This window comes from Monodon monoceros, unplaced genomic scaffold (assembly GCF_005190385.1).
Source record: "Monodon monoceros isolate NGI ecotype Baffin Bay Population unplaced genomic scaffold, NGI_Narwhal_1 Super_Scaffold_21, whole genome shotgun sequence".
Lineage (NCBI taxonomy): Eukaryota > Metazoa > Chordata > Mammalia > Artiodactyla > Monodontidae > Monodon > Monodon monoceros.
In genome coordinates, this window is record NW_021703778.1 from 71,423,815 (window position 1) to 71,434,522 (window position 10,708).

The 10,708-nt window shown below is 52.9% G+C and overlaps 1 protein-coding gene across 2 annotated transcripts in view; it reads right to left on the reverse strand.

The window, feature by feature from the left end:
* The window catches only part of ANP32A (acidic nuclear phosphoprotein 32 family member A), a 39,379-nt gene extending 30,202 nt beyond the window's left edge, over nucleotides 1-9,177 (reverse strand). The window contains exon 1 of one of the 2 annotated variants that reach the window (XR_003795913.1): nucleotides 8,973-9,161. Coding sequence is in view for 1 of the 2 variants with exons in the window: in XM_029237950.1 (XP_029093783.1) it covers nucleotides 8,973-9,026 (54 nt within the window). In the remaining variant the exon portion in view is untranslated. Of the gene's footprint in view, nucleotides 1-8,972 lie in introns of both variants that reach the window. The other variant, XM_029237950.1, reaches the window with a different exon arrangement.
* Between the last annotated feature and the right edge of the window lie 1,531 nt (nucleotides 9,178-10,708).

Below are 10,708 nucleotides of genomic sequence, written 5' to 3' on the forward strand. Positions count from 1 at the left end.
TTTAGGAAGCTGCGGAGGCTGAGGTGTGAGAGAAGTGAGGGAAGGGAGAAGGTGGTTAGACAATTCAGGAAGTTTGAATGTAAAAGGGGAGAGATGGCCAGTTGCTAGAGTGAGATAGGAGATCAAGGGACATTTCCTGTCTGCTTTAAGATGGGAGAAACACCCCAAGCTTGAGAAGGATCCAAAGGAGAGTAGCTAGGTGCCCAGGAGGAAAAAGGTAACTGAAAGGCAGGCACAGGTAAGACCCAAAGGACAGCTGAGCTGGGTACAGGTTTGGTCTAGGAATTTCTTAGGAAACCAGGAAGTTTCCATTTTCTCTGTGAGGGGAAGGTCGTTGGCTGGGAGGGAGGGGGTGGAGGGTTGGTAGGCAGTTTGAGGAGTAGAGTCTGAATTACTCGCTTTAGGTAGTGACCAGGTGTTGCCCAGGAAAAGGGAGAGTCATGTTATTACCCTCAGCAGAAACTACCTATTTAGAATCCAGTGCTGGGGCTGTTCCATGATGTTTAGATGCTAGAGCTACACTCATTAGATGGAGAAACAACACATTTACTGTTGAACTGCTTGTGGGGAAAAACAACTGGCAAGTTTGAATCTCTAGCTTCTAACCTCTTTCCCCACTGAAACAAATGTTACTTTTTGATATAATGTGTCTGTTGATAATGTAAACTTTTTTTTTTAAGTGAATGCCAACTGTGGTGTCTAGAAACAGACCATAATAACAATGACATCTAATGTTTATCGAGCCCGTACTTTGTGCCAGACCGTGTGGTAGGCACTATTACATTGTCATTTTACAAAGACAAAGGGGGGGGCAGTGAGGGTAGAGAGAAGGGGGTGGAGGAACATGCTTGGCGGAGGGCTGCTGGCACAACCAGGAGACTTGGAAGGCATCCATCCAGGCAGGAATTTAGGATAATGATTCCATAATGCTGTGAGAAGGTCTGGGCTGGGAAAGGGCTAGGAGAGCAGCTTGAGAACATAGGACCCAAGATGAGATGGCTTCAAAGCAGGAGGAATCACTACTGACCCTCGGCGGAGAGATTTCACAAAGCTGCAAATGGCATTCCCGCACTCCTCCAAATCAAACCACAAAACATTTGAGTGTGAAGGAACGAGCATTAATATTCATCTTTTAATATCTTTCCAACATTAACAAGTAATGAAATCAATTTATGGGTCAAAGCCAGCATTTTTTTTTAATGAATATAAGTGTTTTATTCCCAGTAAGGGAGCATACTGTCAGCTTTTCAGATAACCTCTGTATGTATCAATATATACATACTGGGTAGTGTTTTCAAACATATTTCTTAGTATAGGAACAAAAAGTTTAAAAGTCACTGATCTCACTCAACACTCCCATTTTAGAGTGGAGAAAACAGAGGCCCAAAGAGGCCAAACAACTGTCCAAGTTAGTTAATAGCAAGGCTGGGAAGAGCACCCAAGTCTCTAATAGCTCTCTGGTAATTTCCTCACCAAACCAGAATCTCCAAACGCAAATCCCTCTGGGAAAGATAACCCAGACTTTAATCCACATTAGAGTAAGTGATCGTGGGGTTAAGTAAACTCATCTTTTAGATCTGCCACCTGGAGCAAGTTTTGGTAAAAGGCGGCAACAGATGTGTGCACCAGGGCATCTGTGAAGCTGAAACAAAATAAATTTGAGTGAAAACACAGGGGTTTCAGGGTGTGGCCCAGGAGGCACTCGATGGGGCCCAGTGCCAGTGAACAAAGACATCTTATCTCGTTTTATAGGCTTCGTGTTAACAAATGTCATCAGGACAACTGGTTCTACTATGCAGGGAGGCTGCTTCCATGTCTGGGAAGGGGGCCCAGGCCAACGGCAGCTTTGTTCATCTAGCTTCAACCCATTTTATTAAATGAGAAGTTCGGAATAACAGATGCCTTCACAAGTCTCCATCCCTGCCAGACTCCATCTCTTTAATGAAAACATCATTGTTGGGTTATTTATCATTTGTCATATAATTATATTACAATGTAATATAAGATTCAGACTCAGGTCACTATTTCTCTACTTTGCTTGTGGGAGGAAGGAAGTGGTGATGGGGGACTGGGAGAGGGTACTTCCTAGGAGACTAGAGCACTAGCTAGAGGTGGTGGACAGGTCAAAATGTGTGTGTTGCCTGGGAGGGCATGGTAGCGAACATCTGTAAGGGAGTACCCCCTCTGGACACCAGAGTAATGAGCCTCCTCTTCACCAAGTCATAATTCAGGCTCAACAACTCAGCCAAGCTCATTCGACCAGGGCTCATGACCACTCAGCAACAAGCTCTCTCTGCTCCTTTCCTAAGTGATACACCAGAGTAGAGGGCAGGCACCGTGGTAACGAGACATCTGATGAGCATCCTACACAATCTCCATAAAAGATCCCCAACAGCCCTGAGGTTTTTTATTTCAATGTGGTAAAATTAATATAAAATGAAGCTCTAGACGACCAGCCCCCAAAGCTCAATCAAGGTGCCTGTATTACCTTGAGAGGCTGGTGGTGCAGCAGCGGCCCAGAGAGGGAACTGGGTCTGCAGTTTGCTGTCCTTAAAGTACAGGCCACAGTTATGGGGACTGGGATTCACCCTCCTGGATTTATCGCCTCCTCTCGCGGCCTGGCCAATTTTCTATCCATTCCTTCTGCTTATTAGCTCAGGCACAAGAGGCTAGAGAGGTAGAAAGAAGGGCTCTGGAACTCAAAGCCACTTTGCTGCTAGTACGTTCCCCAGGCAACATGCACGGCGGAAGAGCAGCAGGCCCAAACTAGAGATTCTAGGATTATCTGTGCTTTCCAGTGATCTGTGCTCTGAAGTTCTGATGTCAGCCACCAGGTACACAGCTGCTGCACCTTCCAGACCTCAAAGCTCAAACCATTGCAGTTCAAAGCTCCTTTTCTCTAGCTCTGAGAAGACATCTAAAACTTAAGGGTAACCATTTAACTACAAGGTATGCAAAAACCTTTTGAAATATCCTGAATATGCAAGATGAAGAATTTCGGTTGGTTACACAGAATAACTTCTGGATAGAAGGGATGCTCAATTTTACACCAGCAACAAGTACGATTTCTCTTCTTATGGATGTTCATGGATTGAGGCTGATTTCCACCAGACATCAACTAGATAAAAGGCACAGGGCTTCCCTGGTGGTGCAGTGGTTGAGAGTCCGCCTGCTGATGCAGGGGACACGGGTTCGTGCTCCGGTCCGGGAAGATCCCACATGCCGCGGAGCGGCTGGGCCCACGAGCCATGGCCGCTGAGCCTGCACGTCCGGAGCCTGTGCTCCGCAACGGGAGAGGCCACAACAGTGAGAGGCCCGTGTACCACAAAAACAAAAACAAACAAAAAAGGCACATGTCAAAGGACTTGGAAAGACCCCTAAGGTACCACCCAGAAGAAAGGCTTCTTACACACTTAATAAAAAATTTAATAATTAAAAAAATTTAAAAACTGAGATCCCAAGGTCCTTCTCCACAATCTATTAAACTAGGGATTACCGAACTTTTTCTGTAAGGGGCAAGATAGTAAACTTTACCTAAAGGCAAAACTGACAATACTACATAGGCACTTTTATAATGAAAGAAAACAAGTTTCCACAATTCTTTTATTGATAAAATTCAAAACATATAATGAGCACAATTTTTTTCCTAATAAAGGTCCAAGGAGACAAGTATAATTCCTTGCAGGGGGGAAAGGGAGACAACATTTCCCTTAACTGGGATTCAGTGTTCCACATCATCAAACTGATTGCAGTGTTTACATGTACAAATCATTCTTAGCTCGTGATACAAAAACAGGCAGTTCACCCAAAATTTGGCAATGCCTGTGCTAAACCAATGTCCAGGGGTGGAGCCAGGAATCTGCATTCTACATGCGCCGGGATGATTCTGGTGATGGGCCACGTTTGGGACCCAACAGACTACACAATTTTCAAAGTCCTTACTGTCTAACTAAGGGCCTCTGGTTTTACAGTGGGAGGAAAACCCAACTCTGCTGCTTACCAGCTGTTTGACCTACTCTCCCAGCCTGGATGATTCACCCTCACAACAGAGGATGTCACCCTGCTTGGCCTATCCTTAAGGAGTTGTTGGGGGACTAAGTGAGATGATCCATGAAGTGTTATTAGTAAACTAGGTCCTGGAAACCAAGGACATGCCAATTCTGTTCAGCTTTTTGTCTGATAATAAAAGTGGGAAATGCATTACACGCACGATCCCACACACACCACTGCCTGAGTGGCTCCTGCTTATCTTCTCATTCCTCAAAATGCATCCCCCAACACCTAAAAGGCCAGATTCTAACCAGATGTGATGTGCTAACCCAAACTAGGGAAGTGAATGTATGGCCTCCCCCTTAAAACCGACAAGCCAGAGAGCCTCTGATCCTGACCACCCACCTCAGTATCTTCAACCAGGAGGCTGTCCAGTCTTCTCTCTCATAAGGTGGCAATATTTCAAAGCCAAGGAAGAAAAAGCTCTTCCCCACAGTCTCTTACAAGTGAGGGTACTTCAGGGGAGGGAGTATAGAGGTTGAGTACGCAGATTGGCTGTGATAACATCTTTATGCCTCGATTTCCTGTGTTAATATAAGGATTATAATAGTACCTGCCTCCTAGTGCTGCTGTAGGGACTAAATTAACTGATATGTGTAATCCACTTAAAACTGTACCAGGCGTAGCATGGGTGCTATACAAGCGTCAGCTATTATTATTGTTGTTCTCTAAACCCTAGAAATGCCCAAAGTTGTGCTGCATCACACCCCCCTATCTCTCTGAGAATAACACTACCACATACTGAGCACCTGAGGGCCCGATCCAGCCAGTTTTGTCACTGACTCATTAAATAGGATTATTCCCATTTTACAGGTGAGGAAACCAAGGATCAAAGAGGTAGGTTAAGTTAACCGGCCTGAGATCACAGGGGCAGGGCAGGTTAATTTATCTTACCTCTGTGACACGAGGAATTTACACTTAGGCCTGTGTGGTTCTACTACCCAGCTCCCCCGTGAAGCCCTCAGGCTCAAAACTACCATGAGCAGCAGCAATCCAGTACCAAAACATAACTGACCATGTCCATGTGTAACTCATGCTCAATTTTCTGCCTCTGGATCCCTGGTAGGCTTGCATAAACTGGAGTTAATATCAGCCTACTTGAACCCAATTAGGCAGTAAGTCAGTCTGGAAAACATGATGTGATGTATTCCAAAGGTCAAAGTTAAACCTGGCTTCCTGGGCAGTCTTGGCAGGGCACTGCCATGAAAGCTAGTCTCCATGCAGACGTCTACCAGAGCTTAACCTGTGAGGTGCTTAACCAGCATGGATATCAGCTTTTAAAAAGTCTCAGACAGATGCCGGCGACGCGATGCCTTGCCTGGCTCACAGTCAACAGCCAGAGAAAGGCAGTTAGAAAAAAAAAGACATTATTTACTTTTTAAAAAGCAACGCCTTATTCCCTAATCTTTTCGGTTTAGGGTTACATTTACTACTGTGGCTGCCTTCCCCTGGGCAAAAATAAAAGGGGGAGGGGCAGAGAGAGAGCAAGGGGGCCTCCCCTAGCAGCCAGCAGGGCGCTGCAACACCCACCTGAAACACCGAGCGCGACCTACCTTCCCGGAGAGCCCAGCCCCGGAGGGCGTTTCCCCAACGCATCAACTCGTCCCTGCCGGCTAAGCGGCTGCTGTCCTCGGCTTCAGTCAGGGCCGCTAGAGTCGCGTGCGCCCCCCCCCAAAAGAAACCTCATGTTTAATTTCTCCCCCCACCCTCCTATCAGTTCCGCAGAAAGAGCAAACACCAGGGCGATCCGTTCGTCTTTAGGGCCACATTGAACTACGTCTAAAACGCCTGCAGGAGGAAGGACGAAATACTGGCGAGAAGAGGGGCGGGGGAGGCAGGGAGCGCGCTGGGGGGTGGGGGGAGCACTCGCCGGGAGGATCGTCGCCCTCCCGGAGCAACGGCCGCCGCAACGCTCCAGCAGAGCCTCAGGCCGTTGACAAGGGGCGGGGACCCCCATTGGGGCCCAGAGCACAACTGGGGGTCCCCGGAGCCCGCTCCCCCTGCTGCCTCCACGTCCGGGGCCGTCGGGGCGATGGCGCAAGTCTGCGCCCCCCCCCCACCCAGGGACAACAGCCACGGTGACAAAATGGCAGCCCGGCGCCCGGCAGTCGTGCCACAGGCGAGCAGGGCCCCGGCGGCCGCCCCTGCCCCCCAGTAACGCCTCGGCGCCCTTCGGGCTCGGCCTCCGGCAGGCCTGGCCGTTACAAAAACAATAATAATAAATAAAACACCTCGAGCTCCAAACCAGCTCGGGAAGCCAAAAGGCCCGCCCTGGGGCCAGTCCGGCGCGCCCGCGCCCCGACCCGCGCGCGCGAGGCCCGGCCGCCGGGCCGCCCGACCGCCGGCCCGCGCCCTGCGCCGCATGGAGCCTGGCGCCCGCATTAGGAGCCCCGCGCTCGGCGCCGGCCGCGCCATGGGGGAGGGGAGGGGCGGGCCGCGCGAGACCCGGGAAACATGGCTGCTTGTCCTATTTCGGCGTCGCGGCGTGGCCACCAGCCCCCGGATCAGAGTTGGGAGAGGCTCCGAAGGTGGGTGTGTGGGGGCCCTGGGGGGAGCACGGCAGGGAGGGGTGCAGGGGGCGCTCTCTGGGAGCTATTTGTCTTAAGAACGTTTAAAAAACCGAGTTTCTCCTCCCTCACCCCTTTTGTCCCTCATTAGCTAGCTTTCTCCCCCTCCTCCGCAAACGGACAGAAAGTGCCCCCTCCACCCCCACCCGCGCCCCACCCCGCCTCAAGGTAGGGGGCAGGCGTGTGGGCCGGGAGACTCGAAGGCGAGGGGGCGTAAGCGTGAGAAATCGCTCCCAGTTCGGCGCGGCGCGCTCCCCTCCCCCAGCACACACTCGGGAAGTTTAAAGAGCCGGTTCGACCCGCTTTCGATCTCGCTCCCAGTTGGCCAGCAGCGGCGATAGGGTTGGCCGGGCGAACCGCGCCTCCGCACCCTCCCTCCGCGACCCCGGCCCCCTACTTGGCGCCCTTCCCCCTCCGCACGGGGGGCTTCCGGAAAGTACGCGGGAAGCCCGCGGCTCCGGCCCCCTCCCCCATCACCACACCCAGCCCCCCAATCCTCTGGCTCGGGGTCCAAGCTGGGATGAAACCGGCCAGAGAAAGGCAAACCGCCGGCAAATTGTTCGCGGAAACTCCAGCGTCCTCCGGCGGGCAACCCCTCCCCTCCCTCCGCCACCCCCTCCCCGCCCTGCGCGCCATAAGGCATTGCACGTCTACAGTCCACAGCTGCGTTATGATGGGGGGGGCACAAAAAGGATCTTGTTTTCAAAAGTCTCACTCAGGTTTGGGGGAGGAAGTAGAGAAAAGAGGAAGCAAGGCCTGCCTGCGCCAGGAATTAGGGTTTTAACGGGCTGGAGGGGCGACAGGTCAGCGCACAGTGCTACCCCAAACTCCCAACTCTGTGGAACCCTGGCCACGGGGCTGGGGTGAGGGGTCCTCCCGCCCGCGCTCCGCTGGTCCCCGGAGGGGCCACGAGAGAAGTCAGCCAGCGTCTCCGCCCCAGACCCGGGGTCTCCTCCGCTGAGCCTCCAACTCACATAAAACAGTGTTTGAAAGCGAGAGGGAGACAAAAACGGGCGTTCGAGTAACCCACCCTCACCTTTCCCCTCCTCGGGGGTAGGCTTTTGCCCGAGCCTCCCAGTTCCCATCGGTTTAAGTTTCCTCCGGCCGTACTCCCGCTACTGCCCAATCAATAACGGCGACGGGAAGGCAAACTCCCATCCCGGAGCTGCGTGTCTGCTAAGCCCGCATAAATCTGGACCCAGCCAATATCCACCACAGGCACCAGCTCTGGGCAGCTCGCGTCCTGACAAAGTTTCCCGGGCCCATTTATTAACTGGGCGCCGAATGGCTGCCAAGGAGCCCACCCCAGAGAAAGACGGGCCGGGGGTCGGGGCCGGGGGGGGGGGCGGCCAGGGCTCAAAGCCTAGCATCTTAGGGAGGCCAGAAGGAGCAAGGGCGAGGGGGGACCGGGACATAGCCTTTGGGTAACTTGCAGTAGCGATCGCGCGAGGTGGGGAGGCGCGGGGATTATCTGTGCCTTTGCACGTTCGAAAATCCCTCCCCCCGTCTTCCAATTTATCCTCCCTTCGGAAGGAAAGGAAGAAACATCAGCATCTGGCCCGAAGGTGGGGTGGAAAGAGTGAGGGAGAAAGAGGAGGAGAGGAAGGGAGGCAGAGAAAGGGAGGGAGGGAGAGAAAGGGCGCGTTCACGAACACTACAAAGTTACAAATATGGCTCCCCCGTCTCTCGCCTCATCACTGCAAAGAAATGAAGACGCACTTTAAACTCGAGCCATTCCCAACTCCACTGCAGCCCCCTCCCCACGCGCTCTCCCCAGGGGCCTCGGCCCACATTTATCAGAAACTAAACCGGACTCGCGAAGCCCAAAACTTATTGTGTGTGTGCGAGCGAGCGAGCGAGCGAGAGAGAAAGGGAGGGGGAAGGCGCGGGAGGGGGGCGGAAGGGGGGATTCATTTATAAAATATAAAACCCCCTTTTTTTTGTTGTTAAATCCAGGAGGCAGCCCCTCTCCTCCTCCTCTCTTGTTAATCTTTCCCTCAGACGGAGTCACGGGAGCAGCGAGCTCAGAGGGTTATTTTGCCTCATTCTCTCCGACCCAAACGCGTGCGCCCGCCGGCCCCCGATGGGTGCACACTCTCGCACCCACACTCGCACACGCGGGAGCACACGCACAGGTAGTCACACACCAAGGGCAGCGGCGGCGGCAGCCAGAACATGCTCGGATGGCACTGCAACCCCCCAACCTTGCAATTCATTTGCAGTCCGACCCCCAAACCCACATCTCCCGGGCGCCCCCCTCAAAAAAAAGTGCCTCCCCCCAACGCACACACACACACACACACACACACAAAGTAGGAGAATGGACCGACAGAGATATTTTTGGCAAATGCTCACATCAGAGGGCGTCCTGTTCCGCAGCTCTAAATGAATCCGTTTGTCCATGTCCATCTCTCGCGCTCTCTCTCTGCAGAGGCTCCCGCGCCGGCGGAATTCAATCAATAAACCCCGAACCCACGGCCGCGCGTTTTAGGACTTTGAAGGCTCAACCAGCTCCGCTCGGTTCTCGAGCCCCCAGCACCCGCGGCGCACACTAACCTGATCACCGTGGAGGCGGGATTGGCAGCCCGGAAGAGTGGCAGCAGCCTTAGCCAATCGCCGCCGAGGGTCTCCGGGCAACAGCGAATGGTGGCGGAGGCGGGGGGGGAAGGGACCAATGGGTGGGCTGCGCAGCCGGCCAGGGAGGCTCAGCCATTTGGTTGTGGTGCCGGAGACGGACCCCTTTAGATTTCGGGGCGGCTGAGGAGCGCGGCGGCAGCTCGGCGGCTGAGCAAGGGGGGTGGGCGGAATGTAGGGGGAAGGGAAGGTGACTGTGCCTGGAGGGCCGAGCCGCCCGGCCTCGCCAGCCCGCCGCCGCCTCAGCGTTTGGCCGGGGGCGGGGCCGCAGGTGCGTTATACGAAAGGGGGGGGCGCGGCGGGGGGGGCGGGGGGTCGGGGTCCGCGCCGGGCCAAGGGCTCTGTGGGGTTGCCCCGGGCCTGACCGCGCCGCACGACCGGGTTGTGGAAAGAGGCAGACGGCGAGAGGTCTGGGGGCCGCGGACTGCCTGGCGGGCGGGCAGATGAAAGGCCTGGAAAGAGGGGAGGGGTCAAGGGTGTGGTGGGGGGAGGGGCTGGTCATTTTCTGGGTCCAGCGGGCAGAGCTAGTGGAGCGTGGCTGCTGCCCCCCATCTCCTCTGCGGGTTCCCACCCCCGGGCTGCGGCTCACAGCCCGCGCGCCCCTTCGCCTCCCGCCTCGTCGTAGTCCAGCCGTGGGCATCGCAGCCCCTTGAATACATAAGTAAATAAAAAGCAGGATGCGTCCACTTCTGGATGACTTGCCTTGCGGTCTCGACCCTCTCCATGGAGAGGCATTTCAGTTTGCATGTCAGCTTGGAAGGAGTGATCACCAAGAGGCACCCGGGGTTTTGTTTAATCAATAAATGAGTGAAGACCATGGACTAAGAATTGATGCTGAATACTTTGAATATTTTAAAAAATGGAAAGGGAAGGTGCTAGTAACTCCTGGTTTTCTGGACCGAACATAATTTATGGGCTTTATAGACCTAGTGAAAGAAAACGGCGCACAGTTTAATTGTCCACCTGAGTCATTTGGTTCAATCTGGGCTGGCAAAGAGGCTCTATTTGGAGCACTTTCTCCAAGTTTTACGGTTTGCTTGCTTTCGATTTTTTGAATCACATTAGTTGTAAGAGACCTTAAAGCCTTAATTCCCACTTGGTTAACAACTTATGGCCAGTTCTAGGACAGTGTTGTGTACTGCGTTGGCTGCCTATGTCTGTTAACAAATCACGGGGATTGTTGTCAACAGGACAGATACATCTCCACACAACTGTTTTTCGATTCTTTTATTTCTGCACGTCTACACTCTTCCTCATGCACTCCAAGGTAGTTCTTTTACATACATTGTGTTTATTTTTCAGGGACATGGGTTCAAGGGAGATAAACCAATATGTATGTTGCAAGTTTGAAATATTGTTACATAACACCAATACAGTTTCATTCTTGAGCATACAAAGTTTAGGAGGAAATAAAAAGTGACAGTGTAAATAAAAGGCACATATAGAATGCTTACACT